Raw genomic sequence first — 24827 nt, 5'->3', positions numbered from 1 at the left:
CAACAGCTGCACAAGCAAAGACCGCACGCAGCGAAAACTGAGCACAAGCGAAAAAGTCGCGCACACGAACAAGGAGCTGAAAGATTAATCGGGACGACTGGCGTCTATTCAACTTTGTTTAGTTTCTTACAATTTTTTTTCCTATTTATTATTCAAGCGTGCAAACCGTATAGTAGACCATGCGCTTGACCGCGCCAAAATTTCCTCATGTTTTTTAAGGCTGCAAATATTTTGCACCATCTTCACCGTGCTTCGAACGTTGTCTTCAGGATAAAATTTGATCGGTCAATGATTTTCTTTTCCGGTTGAATAGGCTGAGAAAGACACTAGCCATTGAAAAAAGTTGTTTCACAAATTCCAGCTGCTATGATCGTTGAATCTGATTCCGGCTCCAAGGAGTCTATATCATCTCCCATTGCACTGCTTTAAAAGTGATAATGATGAGCTTGATTCAGACATGCCGATATGGCATGAGTCCTTGTAGACATATTATCAGGGTGTAAACCACTAAGTTGCACGTGAGTATTTAAAAGGTAAAGAAAGGTAATTGTTTGTATAGAAAAGCAATAGAAAATTATTGAATTGATATCTATACTCTTAGTTAAAACTACTTTTACAGTTTTACTAGAACTGTCTTGGCATTAGATTTTTCATATACAAGTTGAGATCCACCAAATGGACATGAAAACGATGATCTAGAAGAAATCTATATGATTAAAGCGGAGGGTTTTGCAGTGATAAGAATATAGAATGCGTAAGCTAGTAATATCTATGATCTTAAATAAGCTCCTAAACAGTGGCATTAGAAATTTAACAGGTTGTTTATCATATAATTTTATGATAAATGAATACAATAAATGGGTTTATAGTGGAGTTCCCAAGGAAAAGGTGTTTCATATGCTTGCTTATTGATGACAGACTTATTTTTGGTACTATCTTAGATGAAATTAATAAAACTACATCTGTCTACTAATTCTGTCATGAATGATTTAGAAGAATTTAATATTATATTTGATTTTTTTGTTTGACCACTAATTAGTACTTAAATGATATGACATTAAAACAAGTATCTAATGGTTGGTAGAGTTGCATATTAAAAAGAGGCCAAATGATAAGTTGCTTGACATATGCCTTAACATGTGCTAAATCAAATATTCAGGTCCAAGTGGTTTTACCCAACAACAACTAATCTGAATGAACGAATGTGGAATATGCAAGTGATCCAATGACCCAACATAAACTTGAACGAGTGTAGACTAAGAGACGACTAAGTAAATGAATATATATTAGCTTATATAAGTAGAGTGGGCCATGCAAACTCCCCAATAGATTAGCTACAACGAGCGGTCTTCCCTCCTGTTACCAGTTTTAGCATGCTTGTTTTAGAATTTGGTGAACTATGGGCTCTTCCTTGACACTGTAAGTCACAAAAGAGAGGATGATCTCATCATATACTAGAGAAAATTCTCCTGAACCCTTTTGCACACCATTAATGGGGACAAATTAATGTATGAGAAAATCAAATATAGATTTCATTCTAGGATGCATCTGCTGGTAAGCATATGTAGCTTTCATTTGGCTATCTGGTCTTATGAATTTCTTGATATATACTTCTATTGCAGGATTGGGATCGACAAAATCCCACACAAATTGTCACAGAGATGTGTGGTTTTGTAACAATTCTTTCTGGCACATTTCTGCTTCACCAGACAAAGGACATGACTGATGATGGTTTATTTGGTATATATACATTTTTTTCTTTTTAGAAAATATTATATCTTACACCATTCTGGTTGAAGAACTCAAATGTATTTTGCTTTGCAGTTTTGTCACGATCCCTGTCTCTGCGACAGCCTAAGCATGCTGATGAGAACGGTGTAAGATACGAAGGAATACCTCTAAAGTATGTCGAGGCATAAAATACTCCTGATGGCTTTCTAGTTTATTCTCCAACTAGCATCAAAGCTGCCTCTTGGAGGAATACATCAAACAAGCAGTATGAAAAAATATACCTTTGCATAGTTATACAATGTTATGTATTTTTTTCTTCAAAATATTTGTGAAATAATATACTTTTTATCCTTTTAAGTTAAAAATGACATCCATTTGTAATATTTTTCTCATTCTATATATTTGTATTGATTCCATGTGGAAGATTATAATATTGGTGAATCTTTATGACGAAGGTTGTGTATCATGCATGCACGCTGACAGCGCGACTGTGCCCCGCCCTTTTATCTCTTTCTCTCGTTCTCTTTACGTAATAACCATCAAACAGGAACACCTCTTCTTAATTTTGGCCTCCATTAATTACCCCAATAACACCCTGTCATCCCTTTCTTCCTCCTCCGGCCATGATCACCATGACCAATTGATCATAATTGTGAACCAGTGCCGTGCATGCAAATCATGTGATCTGATCGAGCGGTGCGTGCGAATCATTGAGAAGCCAACCTCGCTCGATCGATGCAGCCGACGCCGGAAGAGGGAGGAACAGCCCGCCGCCGCTGCGTGTGGTTCGTGTCCTGCTCCCTTTTCCTGGCGCTGCTCGCCGGCGGCTTCCTGCTCGTGTTCTACATCGCGCAGCCGGAGTCACCCGACACGGCGTGGTTCCCCGTCGCCGGCATGTCTCTCGTCTCCATCCCCTGGCTCTTCTGGCTCGCCACCTGCACCTACCGGTGTACCAAGATTGGCGACGTCGAAAGGCCGCCTCTGCGAGCCGCCGCCGTCGCTCCCGTCCCCAATAACAAAGTCTCGCCGGCCGCCGGCGGTGATGATTCGTCTCGGAACTCGCGCGAGAGCGAGGCGCCACTGGCTTTCAATTAATTAGGCTACAGTGTAAAATCTCTCCTTCCTACTCTTGTCTTATTTTTTTTTCCGGCTGTAAATATATCTATCAACTATATATTAACAATAATATTGACTTGTGCAAATTTATCCGCCTAAAGTTTCCAATGGTAATTTACGAAATTAAAGAATACATTGTTGATTGAGTTTTATTGCTTTCTGAACAAAATCATCACTGTTCATATTATAACAGATCAAACATCTTTTTCTTCCATCTTCAAATGCAAAACTCACTTTTGAAGACCAACGTTGTCAATAGACAATTTTATGAAAATAGGATTGAACGAGAGATGGACTCTTATAATCAGAATATAATATATAACTGTTAATGTGATAATTGTTGATAATAAGTCTGATAAGTATAATGAAACAGTTATGATAAATCAAGGCACAGACTCAATGACCATGAAGAAGAAAAGAATCGGAAGACAAGAAGTATAGGATTTTAAGATAACTTTTTGGTACAAGTTTTATATAGTTAGAAAAGTGAAGTGAAAATGAATAAAATGTTGCACGATCTTACATAAGATTTGTCGAAGTTAAATGGATATGCTAAATTGAAATTTACACGAATTCAACTTCAGATTTATCTGTCAAGATGACTTAAATTGATAATCTTAAATTGTTGGGGAGTTAGTTCGGACGAGTTGCAAGGTTTAATTTGTCAAGTTCGAGTGAGAGTTGATGGTCGTATACCGAGTACTCCCAAATGTCACAAGGTCTAATATGGTCCGATGCTTTCCAAGCCCAAGTGGAAAGCAAAGTTCAATCGGGATGTCAAGTTACCCGACTGTTGAGTGGGTCAAATCGCTTGATTGATGAGTCTAAGCGAGTCATGGAGTGTCGAGTTGGAATGCTAAGTCGCCCGACTTTCGAGTGGGTTGTCGAACACTGAGTGTCAAGCGATGCTCCTCAAGGGCGAGCAAGCCGATGAGTGTTCTGGAGGATGTAGGTCGAGTCAGGAATTGACGCAGACTACTCGGGAAGTATTTCCGAGCCCAAGTGGGTCGTTGGCGACAAGTCAACAAAGATAGAAGCCAAGGCTTGCGTTCAACATAATTTTCTTAATACAGATTTGTCCCCCGACAATGTTATGATTGTATTAGATGTCTATTTTTCAGGATACAATGATGAAACCACGATCACATTCTAACACATATTATCGTGGTGAACTAAGTATGTACCTGAATGCTATCACAAGTAAAATTGTCGAGCGGTTTGCACAATAAAAAAAGAAATTTGAATGGGGAATAAAATGGATAGAGTTTCAACTTTTTCATCTATACCAGTATCCTCTCCTCTGCTCATAGCCTCCCTATAAAGGGGGCTTCAATCCTCAGCCGCACTTGAATGGTCAAATGAAGACTATTTAATGTCTAAGTATGATGACAACCGCCGACATAATAGTTGATCATTTCTGTCTAAGGGTTACAGATTAGTCATTAACATTCAATCATTTTAGATCCGACATATTAATGTGTCAGTTCTCCATATGAGCATAAAGCAAAAAGATATTAATGTGTCAGTTCTTCATACGAGCAGAAAGCAAAAAAAAGATTCAGATGACAAATATGAATGATTTGATTTGGGCAGACTTAGTCCTGTTTGGTGTGTGCAGATTGTGTTCGAACATGAACCATCTTAGATTAATATAATCTGAGCCCTGAATTCTCAATCCCTCCTGCAGTCGACGCTGCACGCATCCACAATCAATGGCGGAGCCAGCCCGGGTGATTTACCCGGGCTGATCTCTGACTGTGGACTATGCCGATGAGACAACTTGGTTGTCTCCTTTGTTTTCTTAAAAAAAAAAAATCATCTGTAAATTTAAGCCTTTGTGCCGTTGAGCTCTCGGACTATAGCCCGAGTAGCGTATAATGTGGCTCCACCCGTGTCTACAACTTCTACAATTATAATTTATTTTAAACCAGTCTTTATACTTCTCAGCTCTCAATATGGAAATAATATCTCGTTTACAGCGGAATCGAGTAGTGTTCCATCCGCTACTTTTTTTTATTCACGTTTTCAACACAAAATTAGTTCCACGATGAATAAGAAAATAATGTCTCATTAAAAATTGTATATTGTATCATAATTTCAAAATGTTATGAATATGAATGAATGAGAGACTCACTCTCTCTTGTGCGTCGGATGCAAATTGAGGACTCAAATAGTCAAATTACACTAAATATAGTTGATTTGTATACAAATTCAATCTACATGCATCGAATTAATGTTAGCCACGTAATAGATTGAAATGATTAGTGATTAAGTGATAAGATTAATAAAGGCTAAGATTTTATCACAAATAATTAATAGTTAGTTGATATCCTAGGAAACAGTTATCCATTTGTGCTCAGTAGAGACTTTCAGTCATTTTATAATTTGACCTCTCAACCATCTCAACTAGACCTACTGAGGTGTTCAGCAGCTCCTTAACTCAATAATATATGAAGCTTCCTGTTCTAGGTAGAAACGCCACCATGATGATGTGGTGATAGAAATATATTTGGGATCGAAGAGGGATGACGTCAAAGTCTTTTCTTCATTTTCTTCTTGTGACATGGCTTGCGGATAATAACATGCATCAAATGGCTCACTAAGAGTTATCTCGGTGAGATCTCTCCGATGTTTAAATCATTATAGAGTCTTAAAAGAGTATAATAAAAAGATAAAATAGAATAAAATTAAATGATACCGTAGATCATGATCTTGAAAGAGTCCTCTTTTCTCTTATATACGGAGAAAAACCACACACCTCTGGGAGAGAAATATAAGGGATGCATCTCCCTAAAGTGTTCCCTTGTAACTACCATATGCCTTTATATTGATAACTGTCACTATGTCCTGTTACATAGGAGATCGGAAAGTCTACAAAAAGTCAAGAAGTTGGCGACTCGGGAGGTTGGCGACTCAGGAGGTTGGGAAGTTGATCTGGTTTTGGAAATCTGGAAATCGGAGTACTCGGTAGGTTGAGAAGTCGGTGACTAGGGAGGTCGGAGTGCTCGGTAGGTCAGCGGGTCAAGAAGTCGACAACTCGAGAAGTCGAAGTGATTAACAAGTCTGGAGGTCGGTTCGGCTCGACCGATCGAAGATTGTCCACACACAACATGGAATCTATGTTGACCAAAATCCTAAATCATGCCACACGGCTCTTACATTGGCCGAGTCAAAAAAATCTTCTATATGGACTCTTTGTTAACCGAGTCAAGAGCCGACTATGTGGATCCGTGTTTACCTCCACATCACTTCCTTTCTTAGCGTGTTTCTTGAGCTTCCTAATTTCATAATCTCCCGAATTTTATTTAGCCCTCAAACTCAATTGTCTCTCAAACACCTCGATTCAACTCAAGTGCTTATGTAATTCGACTCGTCGAATCGAGCTCCCTAATTTGAACTCGTACCCTTGCTATTTTGGTAGGCCAAATAAATATATTATTTGAATTATTTTATTTGTAACAGTCTCGCTTATTAAATTAATAAAAGATTAAAATTTGTGTTAATATATATTAAAATTTGGATAAGCATTTTATCCACGTGTCGACTGTTACATTCCACATTAATTTCTCATCTCTTGACTTACATCACTGTCATAACACGTGTCCTACATTTAACTATGCTTTTCCACGTGCCATTTTCTAAGTGGTTAAGAGTAGTGCACAACTTTCTATCCTTTTTTTTAATTACACGTGGCATGTAATCCGGATTATACGTGTAAAGAAATTTTATAATAAATTAACATATAAATATAAAATTCTGACTTAGCACCAGCCGGACACTTGGCACTGGAACGCATGAATTTTTAAATTTTATATTTGAATTTATTTAAAATTTAGATTCTGGTGTCGGAGAATTTATAGATTTCCCATTTTTGTTACTGAAAATTGAAAATTGAGCACTAATAAGACATCGATCTAAATTTAGATTTGCAACGCTGAACAACACTGAGTCAATACTTCTTCAGTTAATTAATTAAGTAATTAATAGCTGGTCTTAAATGGCCGGTAGACTTGCAGGTCGGTCACGATCCCGGCGACGGAGCCGACGGTCGCTGCGACGGTGATCACCAGGCAGGCCATGCTCAGCAATTGCAGGCACACCCACTGCGTGCTCCACCTCGGGATCCTCTTCTGCACTATGTACATTTCCACCGGGAAGTACACCGTGAGCGGCCAGAAGCCGAGCGCACCCAGCAGCCCCACCACGTCGTTGAAGAACGGCAGCAGCATTGAGATCACGGTCGTCACCACCACGAACGCCGTCCTCCAGACCATTCTGAACAGCCTCAACCGGTACCGCTTCGCCGGCGTCACCGGCAAAGAGATCTCCCGCGTGACGAACCCGGACTCAGGCCATTTGGTGGACGCCCAGTTCTCGACGAAGGCGAACAGAGGCTGGCAGAAGACCTGGTACGCTCCGACGAGGTGGACGACGATGGCGGCGTTGGCGACGTCGAGGAGCCAGAAGGGGTCGTAGAAGCCGAAGCCGGTGAGTAGGTTGCTGGGCGCCTCGTCGCCGAAGGCCGCGTAGCCCATGCACCCGCACAGCATGTAGAAGACCGTCGTCGTGATGATGCTCACCATCGTCGCCTTCTTCATCACCTTCGCCTCCGACGGCGGCGGCGCTTTAATGGTGTCCTGGATTTCAATGAGGACGAGGGAGAACGAGTAGGCGAAGGCGATGTCGCCGAAGGCCTGGAGGCTGTGCCACATCTTTTGGGTAGGCGAGATAACACCGACGCTGACGCCGGTGAGGCTCCCTTTGAAACCTCTGTTCTCTGTTCGAAAAGCAAATTAAAGCAGAGGAGATGAGATCGTGAAATGATTGTGATTTTGGTGGCGTACCGACAACTTGCGCGATGCCGAGGCCGAGACCGGTGGAGGAGTAGGTGAAGGACATGACGGCGGCGACGATGGAGAGCCACCAAATCTGATCGAAGTCGGGGATTTGGGACAGGAAGATCTCCACGACGCCGAAGATGATCATGTAAGGGGTGCTCGAGGCGTGGCATGGGTTCTTGTGGCCTTTCTCGTGGAAGCAATTCGACCTCCTGATGGCCCTGTTTCATGGAAATGGAACCGAAGCAATGAAAAACATGGAAAGAGGAAGAAATTTGTATCCAGAAGTCGTCATTTCGGCGCTCGACTCACAGCATGCTAATGGACGCGGCGATGGTGTAACCGATGGAGACGCCGAAGAGGTTGGCGTACTGGATGAGGCCACAGGCCTTGACTTTAAACCCACCTGTTGCATAAGTCAAGGAGAAAAAGGTTAGCGTCGTCGGCGATCGCCGGAAGAGGCAGTGAGGTGGGCGAACTCACTCACCGAGGTAGGACTGAACCGCGTCCATGTAGTTGTAGTTGCGCTTCCCGGTGGGATCGCCGGAGCGGTAGCAGTCAGCGAGCAGAGTCGAGGTGTAGTAAGTGACGATGGAGAAGAGGAGCATGACGACGGGGCCGGCGACCCAGCCGAGCTGGCCGATGGCCCAAGCCAACGACAGCACTCCAGAGCCGATCACCGCCGTCACGATGTGCGCGCTCGCCGTCCACAAGGTCCCTGAGATCAATAAAATAAAAATTAATTTTTGACTCTGTACGCCAAGCAAAGATCCGATTTTGAGGGAAGAACAAGAACAATAGAGGTGCCTACCAGTGCGCTTGGGTCGCCCGTCGTCGTCGTAGGTCTTGCTGCCGCCATTGATGGCCTGGTGCCCGTTGCCGAGCTCGAGCGAGACGTTCATGGGAGCGAAACCAGGCAGCTGGTAACGCATATCCTCACTCATCTTCCTTGTCACAAAAAAACAAATCGAAGATCAGACTTTCTGCTCTCCAGAAAACGAGAGAGCCTGCTGAGCACCAAGCAGAAAGCGCGTCGGAAGCCACGCAGTGAAGCGCAGTGGGGAGCAGAGGCGCACAGCGGTGTGGTTTATATAGAGATAGAGGGAGAGAAGAAGGAGAAAGACGGAACGTGTTGTGCCAGTCCCTTGCTCGGTCCAACGCAGAGGTCAACGGCGCGTTCAACTTCCGCTACTAGCTCAATGAGTGTCGTCCGCCATTGTCGGCTGCCGTCGTCCCTTACATGAGCAAAGTATGCAACTAACAAACGACAAAATATTGAACACGTTGTTTGAGGCAAGGTTTCTTGAATCTTTGTTTGCGTTAATTAGTATTAGAGTTAAATGCTTAAGTTCAATGTTTACGTGTTCTTTTGAAGATAACTATCGTTTAAATTTAGAAATTTAATTAATTGTTATTATATTATTTTATTTCTATCAATAATGATCGTTGTCTTTGTAAAAAATATAAATTTCTTCTCACCTGTGTTCCCACGAAAATTTCTCACCGACCACCAGGGTAAATCAGGAAGCGCATTTTAGCATCCTTTGATTGCGTTCCCCATTTAATTTAATACGTATTTGGTTATTTACCGTTGCACCATTGCTAGACGTTGTCTTTGTAATTACTTACCCGTGTTATCATTATTTTTTATGTTCTAATTTAATTATTTGGTTATTTAGTTTATAAATTGTATTACTTGTTGAGCTTTCACATCAACTATAAACCTCAATCTAGATTGGAAGATTTAAAATGATCTAAAGTTTACTGACAACATGATAAATAAACTGGGGAACAACATGGGATGACAAATTACACACAGATAGTTATAATCACCTAGGTATTATTCATGTCTTGATTATCAATTGATCGATAAAATATACCACTTCTAAGATGTTCAAACCTGACTTAGGTCTATACACCTGAATTAAGATTTAAAACTAGTTCAAAAATAAAATATTACGATTTATAAACATCAACATTTCTTTTATATATCTTGCAATAGAATAGATCACTTACATTGTATACGAGAACCTCTAGAAACACAATGTGATTGGTGTTTTTATAATATATATTTTTTAAAATCATTCTACTTTTAAAATTTTAGGCATAAAATTGGCTTAAAAATTTAAAATAACAATTACAATGCATGTTTTAATATTTCCTCTAGAATCCATTATATTAGATAGAATATGCTAACTTTTCACTTTAAATTTTATTAAATTTTAAAGGTTTAAAATATCCTAATAAAGCTACCACAATTTACTTTTCTTTCTTTTTTTTTTTCAGGGCAGAAGGTGCATCTAGAATTGTTTTGCAATTATATATTATACAAAAAGTTGATATGTATAAGGAGAAAATCACAGTCTTTGCTATGATCTATTTGGTGTTGACAATAGGACTTAAATTGTCCTTTGTCTTTTTTAATTTCTAGCAAAAGAATATATATAATTATTAAAATCCCCCCAAAAAAAGAATCAACTACTTTGACATGCTTATTGAATATAATTCTCTGGCTTCCATTTTAAATGGATAAAGGTACCTAGCTACTTCTTTAAACAATTACAACTTTAACTAAAAGAATTCTTATTCTATAAATTTTGAAAAAGAAGGATCAACTGATTCTAACACGGCTCCACAATTCTAATTATTTAAAATTATAATTAGAATTTAAAAGTGTTTTCCCTTAATCATACAAACTCTTGCTCAATTTCAGCTAATGTTTAAAAAACAAATTAGTGATTTTCCAAATCTTGCTTAAGTAAGTTTAAGATTAGAAAAAGGCAAGGAAAATTATAATCAGTTAATTAGTGCTCCAAGTATATCCCATGACATGTGATTAGTGCAATGCAACGGCATTAATTAGCATGGTAAATAAACTCAGTCAAAAAAACCCCCTCAAATTTTCTAAATCAATGATTTTCAGTTTCATCAAACTCCTGCAATCTCTTCTCCAAGTCTTATCTCACCTTTTTGTCGACTATCTCCATCAAATCTCTTTTCTTCGAGCAGGTGATTGACTTTGAGCATCCACATACATAAACTATGATCCCAAAATGCAAAATTTCTCTTCCCAAATCTGCCTGATATATGTTTTGGAGAAAATTTTCACAAACCTGTGCAGGCAATTCAGAAAAGTGCAGCTAGGTTTCTCCTTCATATGTCTCAAGGCTCTTGAGTACATTTGACAAAACTGTCAAAATAAAGAGAGAAATAAGATGGCAAGAAGGAATTGTACGTATTAATTAGTGTGTTTGAGCTGCAATGGACTCTGTTGAGTCTGGGTTTATAGAATTCTGGAAGTCAATGAAGACTGCGCGCTTTGTTTGGGTTTGAAGTACTGCCACTTTAGCAAGAGTTTGTCTTATGAGGAAGGATGTTGTGATGTGAGGGGGATGCCAAACTTCAAAAAGGAGATCAACTGGCACAATCTTTGTATGCTTGAAACTTCAAAGGTAGAAGAAGAAAAAAGGCATCATGCCCTTGCATGGCATTCACATCTACCAAGAATAAGAACCAAGACTCTAAGGAGCATTTTGTTCTAGTTTTTTTTTTTTTTTACTTTTTTGTTTTCAATATAAATATGGATTCTCTTCATCAGTTAGTAGGTAGACATTATATGCATGTTTCTTTTATAAGTATACTTTATTTATTATTGTTTTTGGTAATCTTTTAGTTAGCTTGTAGGATTATGATAGTTTGTTTGTATGATGAGAAATTAGGATCTTAATGCTTAGGTAGTCCCATTTATATACTACAAAAATATAAAGTAGAATGCCATCGTAGATGACCATTCACGATAAGGAAAAGTTGTAGCAAAAATTGTGACAGATAGCTTCGTGGTACTACTCGACTTGTTACATAATTATTAGTTTTAGGTTACAGTAAATTACAGCAACAAACAAATTTTATTAGATATTTGCCATTCATAGTTAAACAAGGTACAACAGATAAGTAAATAATTAAAGTTAAAATACAAGACTATGATTTTTTTTTATAACTTAATTAATTCACTAGACCAAGCATCATATAGACCACAAATATTAGAAACACAGCTTTCCTTTGATAAGACCTTCCAAAAACTAATCGTCTATGTGAATGGATCTTATGGCAGTCCTAGATTTGTTTTCCCCTAAGCATTTGGAAGAAAATATACGTTTTTGGTTTAACCGATAAAGCAGTGATGATATATTGAAAAAAGTTTTCCCATAGATTTTTAGCAAATGCAGGAACAAACGCATTGCTACCTTCAAGGTGAAATGAATATGTGATCGATACGGGTCTGATTGAAACTGTGACAAGATTGTTGGACAACAAACATAAGTTCAGTCTCCTGATCGATTACGGTGGAGATGGAGTTCAAATGATTGATTGAAACTGTGACAAGATTGTTGGACAACAAACACAAGTTCAGTTTCCTAATTATTGTGGAGATGAAGTTCAAATGATCTATTGCAACTGTGACAGGATTGTTGCACAACAAACACAAGTTCAGTATGAGTTCAAATGATTGATTGATTGATTGAAAAGGAGAGGTGGAGGGACTTTTGATCTGTCTCTTGCTTCCCCTTACCTTTTTTTCAACGAAGGTGGAGTTTGAGTTTTTTATTAACTGCTGAGTTAGGTTAACTATTAGAAAAAAAACATATATTGCAACAAACAAGAGAGGACAAGTGAGCAGTATTGACATTATTCAATATAATCATCCAACAAAATTATATTACACCTTTTATTTTATCAATCCTCTCGAGTATAAAATTAAGTTGATGATTTGACTCTGAAAAGTAAACTGAAAGAGAGATGAATTCTGAACTACGAATCTAACATTTGTTGGATTTTAAGGATGGACGGTGTTGATCCAACAACAGATCCAATGAGTCAACTTGACTATATATATGAGTCAACGGCTCAATCTGATGGAATTCCATATGACGATGAAGATCTTGTTTCAATTTTTATATTTTTGACATACTCTTTCGATTATCGAGGTACCTATTCAAGTAATAGGTATATCTTTTGATAGTATTATCATTACCGATTTAATTTCGTTAGATCATCGAGTTATCTTTTTGGATATATATTTTGACATATCCGAAAAGTTTATCTCTATAAATAAGAGTATTAAGGTCCTTAAGATGATATTATTCCACCCAAGTGCTTGTGTACGTAGTTTATTGATAATCATCTCCTAAAATATAACGATCTATATTTATAAAAGTAACTCCAAATTTCAAACCCTGATGAACTTTAGAGTATGTACTTTTAAGGGAGGAGAGAGAAGAGAACTCAAGTTCACAGCTTACTTGAATTGAGTGATTCGAAGAGAAAAAGTGAGGATTTTTTTTTTATTTACAAAGGTGAAAGATTTCTTTTGAAAGATAAAAGACCATGGTATGTATGTCTTTTAATTAACGATATCATTCATCATTTAATGATCAATTATTAACTGCTGCTGCATATATTAGCCATGCTTGATTAATATTTTATTAATCGCTTAATTAATATATCTATTAATTAATTAATTTTGATTCAGTGAGTAAATCTTTAAGTTAGTCAAATTTTGAAAATTAATTTTGATTTCACACTCTTGATTAATGATTTCCATTCACGGATACTTGAGATAATTAGTGTCATATTAGATTAATCCTTCATTACTCAAATAATTGATATTAATTTCTAATTTGTGACGATCTACTCGTGAAATAATCATCCTATTTATTAATTACAGAAGTTTATTTTCCAACAACATTTACACACATTCCTTCTATATTTTCTCTATCTAGCAATGTTCTTCATCACAACTAATAGAGAACTTTCAGTTTGCCGATCAAAGCAGATGCAATCGTAATTATATTATAAGCTATCGACGGTTGATGCAGCCACCCCGGCGATGGTTGATATATAGACGTGCAAGGCAGGAAGAAGACGTGACTGGAAGAGCGGTCCAGGACTCCAAAGACAACAGATCATCAGGTATAATTCTTTGGATATATACCTGAAAAGATTCGGTATTTATGGACTTGAAGAGCGGCCCATGGACTCCAAAGATAATAAATCGAGAACAACTTCTTTGAATACGTACCTGAAAAAATTCAATGTTTATGGGCTCGAAGAGCAGCCCATGAACTTCAAATTAAAGACAACAGACTGAGAAGAACTTCTTTAGATACATTCTCGAAAAGATTTAATGTTTATGGACTCGAAAAGGTAACGGACTGGGAATAATATCTTCAGATACATCCCAAAAAGGATAAGTATTCAAGTGTTATCGGTTGATATATCGTAGTTAAGAAAGTTAAGGTTTATTGGTTCATGTAGAGATAACATGTCGGATATGCCCGATCATTACTTTAGTCGCTATAACGTGGTCTAGCTGTTATATTTTAGGAAACAAATGCTCGTTTGAACCTCCGAGTAGCATCGTATAGGGGATTAAGGAAGGCGGCATAAGCATGAAGAGCTTCTCCAACAAGGCCAACCAAGGAAGAGATCATCAAATTTATCGGATTCAAAAGTTTTTGAGCAATGACTTGGAGGGACACCAAAACTCCCTCCAGGTCTCAAGGCCCCTCAATTAGCAACTGAGATCGATGATGATGACAATTATAAAAGTCTTCATAATCAACTCCATTAATTAAGGTGTTTTTTATTTCCCCACAAGCCCGTAAAATTCAATTGCGAAGAATCATTAGATAGAAAGCTTGTAAAGTTCTAATAAGTTATGGATATCACAAGCTTTCATGGTAACATGTCTTAATCTACAAAGAAAACCAACAGACTCCACAACAGACTCACCACAGATATGCAGTATTGTATATAACCATACACCACACAACACTCTGCTCAGGAGAAGTCTATGATCACGAGACAACCTTACCCGCTAGATAAAACAAGGGAACACCAAATTAAACTGTAAGACACAGTCATTATATGTCTATGGATCATATAATTAAAAAGTTACATGAGTACCGGTGCATTGCAACCTTCACATAGCCGCCACTGCTTCAAATCTGGGCTCCTTGGCTTGGAACTTCTGCTTCACATACACATCCATGTAGTCTCCGAACACAAACTTGGGATAGGAGGAGGGCGCAGCAGGGGCCGCCACCTGTGTGTGGCTCGCCACCAGTTCCGCCGCCGGCGCAATGGTGGCCTTGAGCGAGGGGTTGTAGAAGGAGGCGACGGAGCGGCGGTTGCCATGGCGGGTGGCTAGCACGCGGTGCCAAGTGCTCTTGTACCGCCCGTTGCTCAACACCTCGATCTGGTCACCGGTGTTGATAACAATCGAGCCCTTCATGGGCTGCACGTCCAGCCACTCGCCGTCCTTGAGGATCTGCAGCCCGCCCACCTGGTCGTCCTGGAAGAGCAGGATGACTCCGCCGGCGTCGGTGTGCGAGCGGAGGCCATCGACGAGGTCCGGCCGCGGGCATGGCGGGTAGTGGCTCACCTTGGTCCCGAAGAACGCCTCGTGCTGCCCGTTCCCGGAGAAGGCCTTCTTGATGTAGCCCTTCTCGAGGCCCAGGTTCTCGTCCATCACCTCCATTACCTTCTCCGCCAGCTTCCTCAGCTCCTCCCTGTACTCCTTCATCGTCTCCCTACAAATTTTTAAAGCTGATTAGTTGGTCGGCGAATCATTTATCCTAAAAGTGAAAGGCTCCTACAAAAAGACACAAAAATCAAAGAATTCATGCTTGTATCAAATGATCCTACTTGAAGGCAGGGGGATTCGACGGCCAGGGCTTGTCATCTTGGAGTACGAACACATCCTCCCAATCGACGTCCTTCAGTTTCTTGACAGCCTCCCCTTGGCTTTCTCGATCCACCAGCTCATTCAACAGCCGGACAGGGTTGGACGCGTTGAAGCCTTCCTCTCGCAGTTGGTAGCACTCGGAGCAAACCTTCTTCACGCGTTCCAGCAGCTCCTCCGGAATCCCATGGTTCACCAGCTGCACGCAAACACACAAGCACATCAAGCTCCGGAATCGAATTGCCATTCGAGCTCTGATTACGCACCTGAAAAAACCCCCATTCTTCGCATCCATTGGCAATCTCTGCCAAGGTCTGGGCCCTCTCATCGCCGTGCAGCTTTGAGAAGTCAATGACTGGAATCATCTTTGCCTCGATGGATCACACGAGAACAGGGAAGCTAGTGGGAGGTTACAAGCTTAATTATGAAAGAAACTCTCTCGCAATGGATACCTGAACTGCAAGGCCTCCGGTGGCCTTTTATAGCACAAATTTATTGGATGTCAACTACTAGTTTAATGTCGGATTAAGAAACCAGTCATCATTGTGGCCGGTGTAATTAGCTTAATTTAACATCCAGATAAGATTAAATAAAAGCTCAAGTCAATGGGGGAAAGGCGATGCCACGAAGAAGAACACCTCCAGATAATTACATATAGATATATTCATCAAAATTGTATCCAGATTAGGAAGAGGCTTTGACTTCTAAAAGATCGATCGGCTTGCCATCTGCCAATAGCAACTGCAATTTTAGACTTGTAAAAAGCATGGATTAGTAGCGAAGCTAATTTAAATTGCCTCTTAACGTACAAAGGCTGTCGTGTCGGCAGGGCATTATTGCAGTGGATGCACACAGCTTGTCTGCTCATGTCTGATGCTTCATGGCTCCATAACTCAGCCATGCTTTTTTGTCTTCCACCCGTATGAGTCGCTTTCTCCGTTGACCGAATCACGAGCGCTTCACTCTATTTAAGCAGGAGACAAACAATCTCAAACTTCCCTTTAAGCCAATTACCAGCAGTATTTCCCAAACATTAATGGCAATAATCAGCGAGAAGTACTACTGCCAATGATTCAAAGCAAATTCAGGTTGCTAGATTCGCTGATCATGCTGGGAGCAATCTGGGCATGTGCAATTCTCTGCCGACTTCATTTTCATTCTAATTGAAAGCACTTCTTTCTTTTTCTTTTTCTTTTTCTTTCGTTCTTTTGGTCAAATTAATGGGAGACTTGCATTTCTGATTGCTTCTGAAATGAAGTCCCCACATGGAATGTGGCATGCTTCTTATGGACTGTTTGACTTGCAGAAAGAAATATATATATCCCGTGATCTATGGCGTCGTCCAAGGGCAAGAACAATGTACTGAGGAGGGAGAAGACTTTGGTGATGCATTGAAGGACAAGGCACTCAAGTATCATGACTCAGAGGAGTATTAAGGAATCAAATTTTGAATCTCAAATAGCATGGCATAAATTATACTTCAAACACCTTTAGATTAGTACTTACATTATCAAAAAAATAAATAAATACATAGATAATTTGCATTAATGATATTAATGAACTGAAAACTGAAACAGGTTAAGTTAATTAAGAACCTGTTATTTGGTAGGAGTGCCTTTCACTTTGAGCAAATCTAATGCTGACTTAGAATTAGAACGAGAAGAGTACAAAATCAAGCGTGTTGGGACATTAGTTGGTGAGGAGATTGATAGAAAGCTACATGTATGGCAACTGGTTAATTAAGTTTACCTGCCAATTTGAGTGTTGAATGCTTTGATCTGAGCACGTCGTATTATCCTTAGAAATATTTCAAAGCATTTCTGTCAATCAACTGACCATTTCAGTGGTTTATTAGTTCAATCAATTAAAATAATAAATTTGTATAAACCTTTTTTTTTTAAAAAAATAAAACGACAGTCAACTAATCCAATTGTCTCGTTTGTAATTTTTTTACTAAAAATATTCTCTCCCTCTGTTTTAAAACCTTTTTGAAAATAATTTTAGATTGAAAATTTTGAACAGTTTAATTAGTAACTGAGATTGAAAAGCCGAAACAAAATAAATGCTACAGGAATCCCTTTCTTATCGGTTCAAAATTAGCTCTCTTTATCCTTTGACCAAAAAAAAAAAAACAGTTTGAATACTAAGTTCCCTTTACTGCCTCATTGAGGAAGAGTAACGATCTAGAAGTAGGTTCAATGTCTTCCTTCCAGATTCATTCATAAAGGCCATGATGCTGTGAGAAGTTGAAAACATTGTTTATTGTGTAAGGGTAATGCTCCATTGCATCAAGTTCCTGCTTTTCAACTTACCAATTGCGTAAGATACCTACTGTAATTTTAAAAAGTTATCTTGAGACATGGAGATTGATAAATTTTAGTTTATTCATCCATGAAGGCTAGCTGTTGAGGCAATACAAGATTAAAAAAATTACATCATTCCTTCCTCATGAAAAAAGCATAGCCGTATAAATTAGCAGTTACATATTGTTTATGTTGTTTTCAGGTCAACTGTGAAGCTTAGCTTCTACCAGCAATGAGGGCGGCATACCTCCATCTGGCTCATGTCCTGTTGAATTATGAGTTATAGTCAGAGGTTTAAGAAATGGATTTAATCAAGTACAAGTCCTAATCAATATTCGACTTCATAACTAATTGAGCCATGCCTATTAATTTGCACAATTAGAATTTATTAATCAGATGCATAATAGTCAATTATTCTTCAAGCTTTCATTCAAGTTGTATGCTTGGCCTCATTTTCATGAGCTGAATTAACAATAACTCTAATGTCCACCATGATGCTTGACTAGCACCTCTGCTAGGTATTAACAACTCCCATCTGCTACGCTATTTCATCAGGCATGATAAGAAAGTTGGAAGTTGTTAGGGACACAGCATCTTATGAAAAGTTTGGCTGGTAGCAGTCTCTATCTCATGTTTTTGGCTTCAATTCCATGATGATAGGAGTTGCATGAGGCATGCACATTAATGGTTTCCTTATCCAAACTCTAGTGGCTTCTACTGGTTTAGTTAGCTTTGTTGATCAGAGATCGGAGACCAGATTGACAAGTGAATCATGCATGTTGGCCAACTGCTCTCCACCAACACAATGATGACCTACAAATTATAATCAAAAGGGGATCTTTTTCACAGGTAGTGAAGGCATATTATGAACAATAATGATAGGTCGCATGAAAATTATAGCATGTAGTATGACACACTCAATGCATGGATGTGGATCCCACTGCATGTCAATGTGACCTACTTGTAAGCAATTGTTTCTCCTACGGAAAGAGGTGCTTTGTATTTGGACTCTCTCTCTCTCTCTGTTGTGTTTATTCTATGTCAGTCTAGCCTGATCATCATATCAATACTGAATAGCTTTGTTTGCAACAGAATAATTTGCTTCCCAGATGAATTATATATATAGCTTTGGACTCTCCCTATTTTATCTCGATTGATTCGATATTCGACGCATGTAGATCATGTTGGCACATGATTCAAACCAATATAATTTTACACCCACATGTGAAAGAAAACTTCTCCTCGTGCACTTGTTCGTAACATATATGCATCTGAAATATCTTTTATCCACCTTTTATTATTTTCATTTAAAATTTCAATGTATTAAATTAAAGCCACGTAGATTAAGTATTACTCTAAATATGATTATTAATTAAATAATATATTTGTAAATTTTTTGCTATAATTTTTAGACATAATTTATAATTATATTAATAATGAGGAGATAAAAATTTAATATGCATTATTTAAAATAAATAAATAAATATTATATTAGATATTAAACATCTTAAATGTTATGATTTAAAGGCGACAATAGATTAATTAATTAACTTAAATTTTAAAATAAAATTTATTGAACGGGCCTCCGCCGAACCCAAAAATGACGTGGGCGGGTATCTGTGCCTCTTCTTCGCTTTCCTCTCTGTTTAGGTTTAGCATCAGGAACAACATTCGACAGCCATCGCCGTGGAAAATCTTTTATTTTCGGTGCAAGAACGCAGGTCATCTTCTTCCGCTTCTCCGTTCTCTTTACTACCAGATCTCTTCTGTCTCTTGTTTATTTGTTCGTATTTTTAGAAGTAACTGCGGATCGACCACTTGTAGTTTGCAGCGCTTTTTGTTTCTCATTCTTCGTTGAACTATCCAGGTCTAACTTTGCTGTCTTTGTTCCTTTAGGGTTTAGAGTTATCTGAATGTTCTGTTTGACGCAGCCTTTCTTTTCCGCTCGCAACTCGATTTTCTGCTCGTATATTGTGTCCGTGATATGGTTGTATTTGTTCGTTGCGTACAGACTTCTCAGAAATGGTTGCCTTTCATGATGCAGGTTGATCTGTGTAGGCACCTTCACCGATGGCGCTTCGACGGCTCGTTGAGAGGACTTCTATTAATCAGATTCCGAGTCAGCTTTTTCCTGCTTTGAGACAATCGTTTTTAACTGCTGCTTCTCCTAGCGAACCGATCCGCGCCACCCTCTTTCCTGGCGATGGAATTGGACCTGAGATTGCTGAATCTGTTAAGCAGGTAGTTTCAGTGGAACTTACTTAGGTCATTCTGTAAAGAACTTACTCTTGCTATGTTGCTTTCTATCTAAATTATTTAACAATTGATGGATTTTAGATTGTTCATCTCTAGTTTAGCAAATTTATTTATTTATTGCTTGAAAGCTGATTTCATTATACGCCTAATTGAGAGTTTTCTTTTCTTTCTGCTCTTCACCTTTGTTGGAGAGAAGACAAGAGAAAAAAATTGCAATAAGATTATTTGGATGATATCAGCTTGATTGTCCATAAAATTGCTTGTGACGCAGTTGTAAAACCACCATCCTCCAGCAGTAAACTTAATTTAGCATGTAATGGAATTATATCACTCATGTCGTTTGTGATCTGTGTTATTTGATATTCAGGCATTAGTAGGCAAACATAGGCTTGAGTCTAGTGATATGTTGGTTCCTTTATGCTTGTACCTGCCTTTTATTTCTCTTGAAGTGAACGGCTTGCAATCCACCCAATACGAAATACATCTTAATTATATATAAAAGACTTAATTTTCATCTTGGAGTCAATTTTGGACTCCTTTATGATTATAGATGAATAGGATACTTTAGGGGTTTGATTAAACTAAACTACATTTGAAAATCATAAGAAAAATGCTCTTGACAATTTTATCATACTAGAAATTATATATATCTTCCAAGTAGACTATCTAGTATGATTGAGTCAGATGCTAGTATAACTATTTCATAGCATATTTAGAGTTCCAGATTGATGACAAGAAATGTTCATGTTTTCCAATTTTTATACTTGCCATATATTTCGTATTGCCATATGTTGATTCCATCCTCAAGATAAATAGCAAGAATTTGGTTCTTAAATATAAATCATCCAAGTTGTGAGCATTGATTTAAATTTGTCATTGTGTTGATAATTTCAGCCATTCTTCTGGAAATCTTCATTTATGACTTCCTGCTGTTAAGATGATAACATGGAAATAAGTAATATATATATATAGAAAGCAAAAGGATTAAATGGAAAAGATAATTAACAAGATATGAACTTTATACCATTCTTTAATTGCATGACTACTGAAAGTATGGCATGATTGTTCAGACCTAACTTCGCTTATTTAACCGGTTATGTTACTACAGGTGTTCAATGCAGCAGAAATTCCAATAGAATGGGAGGAGCATTTTGTGGGTGACAAAGTAGATCCAAGAACAGAGAGCTTTCTCACATGGGAAAGTCTGGAATCAGTTCGAAGAAATGGGGTTGGATTGAAAGGTCCTATGGCTACCCCTATTGGAAAAGGTCACCGCTCACTGAATCTCACCTTAAGGAAAGAACTTGGCCTCTATGCCAATGTTAGACCTTGCTATAGCCTTCCTGGCTATAAAACACGATATGATGGTGTGAATCTTGTGACCATCCGTGAAAATACAGAAGGAGAGTATAGTGGCCTTGAACACCAGGTATGCCTTCCGGCTGAAATATTGATTAGCATTTCTCTTATTTGTGGTATGATTTATAGATGGTATTTCACTTACATGTGGTATGATTAATGGATGGTTCATGATGTAGTTTCTGCACAATTCTAGGTCGTAAGAGGTGTTGTAGAAAGTCTGAAGATTATTACTCGACAAGCAAGCTTAAGGGTGGCAGAGTATGCTTTCCATTATGCAAAAGTAAATGGCCGCCAACGAGTGTCTGCTATACACAAAGCCAATATTATGAGGAAGACTGATGGCCTTTTTCTCAAGGTACTATAGATACACAGATTTGTACATAGAATTTCCAAGCCCTAAATTAGGTCAGGGATCTTAGGCTTCTCAGCTGATACTTGCAGTGTTGCCGAGAGGTTGCAGAGAAGTACCCAGAAATAACTTATGAGGAAGTTATAATTGACAACTGCTGTATGATGGTATGTGTTGATGAGGGTTCAGAACCTTTCACTATAATATTATTGTGATCCTTTTCATCATATGGTTCCTGCCATCATCATCTCTTTTACTATGTTTATTTAGCTAAAGAATTACAAACGACATTGTATGGGTTGCTTGATTAGGCCATGACAAATTGGCTCATTGACATTATCCATTGTAGCGCTCAACCTTAGCAGGGTGTCTGGAATAAATTTTTCCCAGAACCTGAACTTCTCTTGTAACTAGAAATCTCTTTTAAATTTAAATAATCTTTAGTAATTCAATAGTCTCTGTTAATCCTATAGGTTCTGAAGGAGGAAATGATGTAGCTATATGAAATTATGAGTTAGCCAAAAATTGTTGGCTGAGATACCCTCATAATCCATAATGAAATCTTTGCGCCATAGTTAATAAACGAGACGGGTAGTTAACACATCAAACTCTGGGATTTCTAATGTTGTTTAGCCTACTTAAATGTGACAGCTTGTGAAAAATCCCTCTCTCTTCGATGTACTGGTGATGCCCAATCTATACGGAGATATAATCAGTGACCTCTGTGCAGGCCTAATTGGAGGTCTGGGCTTAACTCCTAGGTGAGTGTGATTTGCTTTTACAGGTCGATGTTTTCAAGGTGAACTAATATCTTAATGGCTGTGTTCTAGTTGCAACATTGGTGAAGGTGGCATTGCCCTAGCTGAAGCTGTTCATGGTTCAGCCCCTGATATTGCTGGCAAGGTATCAGCTTCTTATATCTATAATCAGTATCTTATCTGCGAAATAATTAATCAAAATTCTGAACTGGTCACCATGTATTGGTAGTCAAAAGGCCTTTTTTTTTCCAACTTAACTGTCTATGATACTTGTTTTTATTCACTTATAATCCACGGTACCTTAGCTGTCATTTCAGCCGCCTTGTTCAATGACATCTTTATTGATTTAATTTGATGATGGATCTGTCTTGTAATCCATTGTTCCAGAATCTTGCAAATCCAACGGCTCTCCTGCTGAGTTCTGTTATGATGCTACGGCACTTGAATTTAAATGACAAAGCTGACCGAATCCATAATGCTATACTAAATACCATCGCAGAAGGAAAGTATCGGACTGTTGATCTTGGCGGAAGTTCATCGACCACAGACTTTACCAAAGCAGTATGTGATCATCTCTAAGGATTGCATGATTCCCATTTTTCTCAGACAACTCTTCTGAAGTTTGGTTGGAGGCAGTCATGAGATGCACCCCCACCCTATTATTTTTATTAATCTGATTATATCAATAATACGCTTTGAGATTTTTCCTCGTTTACATACCACTTTCAACCGGTGAGGTAGCACTTTAATAATCAACTAAAAATATGCACGAGATTTCCCTTTATGTTCAATTTTCTTGTTTCAAATGATGTCTGGATGAATCTTGCCAGGTCCCTGGGTTGCATATATTAGCATTTCAAAGCATTTATCACTAGCTCGTTACCATATTGTAAGAGTGTTGTAATTAGTCATGCCAATCATCAGAGGATTTGTTATGAATTCTTCGGTCTTCCAAAAAAATGGCCTCAGCAAGTATTCTTAATAGGGTTGATTACTTGATTTTTCACATACTTTCATCTTTGAACTAATCTATCATACATTTTTTTTTTGTATTTGAACCGTCATTATTTCTTTCAGAAGTGTTCACGTATTTATCATATGTTTATTATTCCATTCAACTTATGTTAAGTAGTGATGTGTCATAAACATTTCAAATAAACAAAAAGTTAATTGCAAATGTCCTAAGAACTCATTTTTGAGTAATGCTCCATTAGTTCCTATCGTAAATTGCCAAATAGATTTTTTTTTTTAATTGCAAAAATACTCTTGATTTGACTGTAAAATTTACTGCAAAGTTGACTAGAACCTTGTAGTTAGAGGTGTAAATTCAAGTTTATTCATTTTTTAATCAAGTTTATTTAAACTTATTAAAAAATAAAGCGGGGTATGGGTTCAAGTTTATTCATTCTTATCAATTTTATTTAAATTTATTATTAAAATTTAAGGGTTTTTTTATTTAGTTCAATCAATAACATTGTTGTTTTTGTATTTAGACAAAGTATTGATACAATTTTTTATTTAAATTATTGTGTTTTTATATATTTAAATAAAAACATTAATAATTAAGATTTTAATATATATTAATCAATAAATTTATTTATAATTATTTATGAATATTAACAAATTGAGTTTTACTATTTTTATTTATTTATTTATTTTTACTATTAAATTAACATAAATGAGATTTATGTCGTGTTTGTTTATCTTATTTATTTACCAGCTTAGTTGTCACTACTGAAACAGCGTCGATATTGTTATTTTTTTTAATGGAATTGAATTATTTGATTCAACTTCGTCAGCGTCCTGCTTCAAAAAAGGAATTATACAATTCAGGTGGGCAAAAACTCGAAAGAAGGTATTATCCATATTATTAAAAGGGTATCTCTTTTTTAAAAACATTAAATTATTATTTTATTCATAATTTATTTTTTAAATATATTTTTCTAATTTCTATTCCACGGTCTAACGTCAGCACTATTAACTTTCTCTTTCTGAGATATCTTCCGAAGATAGACAAACCTCTTACAATCCCGTTCTTTACAAGCAATAAACCAAATATAAAGATAAATGTAAAATAAAATACAATAAAAACAAATACTTTACATAAAAAAATATTTATTTTATTTATTGTTGATGGCTTTGAATTACCTCTTGAAGGTCTTGCAATGCAACAACATCTTCCTCTAAAACCCTTAAGAACTGACTATGAAAATCCTCTATAAAATTCTCTTTTATAAGGTTGCCATCGTGATTGAAAATCACCTAATAGTCAATTGTTCATCACGATTAGTCGATTGATCTAGTCAAAATCTAAATATTAATGTGTTGCTCTGTCAACCCAATGATAGATTGTTATCAACTATTAATCAA

At 37.6% G+C, this 24827-nt stretch overlaps 3 protein-coding genes across 3 annotated transcripts; 1 reads left to right on the top strand and 2 right to left on the bottom strand.

The window, feature by feature from the left end:
- Positions 1–6738: 6738 nt before the first annotated feature.
- Positions 6739–8727, bottom strand: LOC141822981 (amino acid permease 3-like). Its single transcript, XM_074710269.1, has 5 exons — positions 8497–8727; positions 8173–8403; positions 7998–8091; positions 7692–7906; positions 6739–7624 (listed from the first exon to the last, which is right to left on the bottom strand). The coding sequence occupies exons 1-5, from the start codon at positions 8627–8629 to the stop codon at positions 6828–6830; spliced, it is 1470 nt and encodes a 489-aa protein (XP_074566370.1). The 5' UTR covers positions 8630–8727; the 3' UTR covers positions 6739–6827.
- Positions 8728–14352: 5625 nt separating this feature from the next.
- LOC141822982 (1-aminocyclopropane-1-carboxylate oxidase-like) lies at positions 14353–15862 on the bottom strand. Its single transcript, XM_074710270.1, has 3 exons — positions 15696–15862; positions 15393–15628; positions 14353–15277 (listed from the first exon to the last, which is right to left on the bottom strand). The coding sequence occupies exons 1-3, from the start codon at positions 15792–15794 to the stop codon at positions 14668–14670; spliced, it is 945 nt and encodes a 314-aa protein (XP_074566371.1). The 5' UTR covers positions 15795–15862; the 3' UTR covers positions 14353–14667.
- A 3485-nt stretch (positions 15863–19347) lies between these two features.
- On the top strand, positions 19348–23248 carry LOC141824806 (isocitrate dehydrogenase [NAD] catalytic subunit 5, mitochondrial-like). The gene is made up of 8 exons (XM_074712140.1): positions 19348–19453; positions 19777–19973; positions 21097–21417; positions 21544–21705; positions 21792–21866; positions 22351–22460; positions 22530–22602; positions 22845–23248. Exons 2-8 carry the CDS (start codon positions 19803–19805, stop codon positions 23034–23036), a joined length of 1104 nt encoding a protein of 367 aa, XP_074568241.1. The 5' UTR covers positions 19348–19453; positions 19777–19802; the 3' UTR covers positions 23037–23248.
- Positions 23249–24827: the final 1579 nt, after the last annotated feature.

The sequence above is a fragment of the Curcuma longa genome, chromosome 3 (assembly GCF_044706935.1).
Source record: "Curcuma longa cultivar G26 ecotype Majalengka, Jawa Barat chromosome 3, ITB_CL_G26_1.1, whole genome shotgun sequence".
Classification (NCBI taxonomy): domain Eukaryota; kingdom Viridiplantae; phylum Streptophyta; class Magnoliopsida; order Zingiberales; family Zingiberaceae; genus Curcuma; species Curcuma longa.
Note: the sequence above shows the minus strand (reverse complement) of the source record. Positions and strands in the feature narration are given on the sequence as shown.

Bases quoted from the DNA above. Each gene is read 5' to 3' on its own strand.
- LOC141822981 (XM_074710269.1), bottom strand. From the start codon at position 8,629: ATGAGTGAGGATATGCGTTACCAGCTGCCTGGTTTCGCTCCCATGAAC. The intron at 7,907-7,997 runs GTGAGTCGAGCG...TCCATGAAACAG, and splicing joins GCCGCGTCCATTAGCATGCT to GGCCATCAGGAGGTCGAATT. The intron at 7,625-7,691 runs GTACGCCACCAA...CTTTTCGAACAG, and splicing joins CGGCATCGCGCAAGTTGTCG to AGAACAGAGGTTTCAAAGGG.
- LOC141824806 (XM_074712140.1), top strand. From the start codon at position 19,803: ATGGCGCTTCGACGGCTCGTTGAGAGGACTTCTATTAATCAGATTCCG. The intron at 21,706-21,791 runs GTACTATAGATA...TGATACTTGCAG, and splicing joins CTGATGGCCTTTTTCTCAAG to TGTTGCCGAGAGGTTGCAGA. The intron at 22,461-22,529 runs GTGAGTGTGATT...GCTGTGTTCTAG, and splicing joins GGTCTGGGCTTAACTCCTAG to TTGCAACATTGGTGAAGGTG.
- LOC141822982 (XM_074710270.1), bottom strand. From the start codon at position 15,794: ATGATTCCAGTCATTGACTTCTCAAAGCTGCACGGCGATGAGAGGGCC. The intron at 15,629-15,695 runs GTGCGTAATCAG...GTTTGCGTGCAG, and splicing joins AAGAATGGGGGTTTTTTCAG to CTGGTGAACCATGGGATTCC. The intron at 15,278-15,392 runs GTAGGATCATTT...AAAAATTTGTAG, and splicing joins TCGAATCCCCCTGCCTTCAA to GGAGACGATGAAGGAGTACA.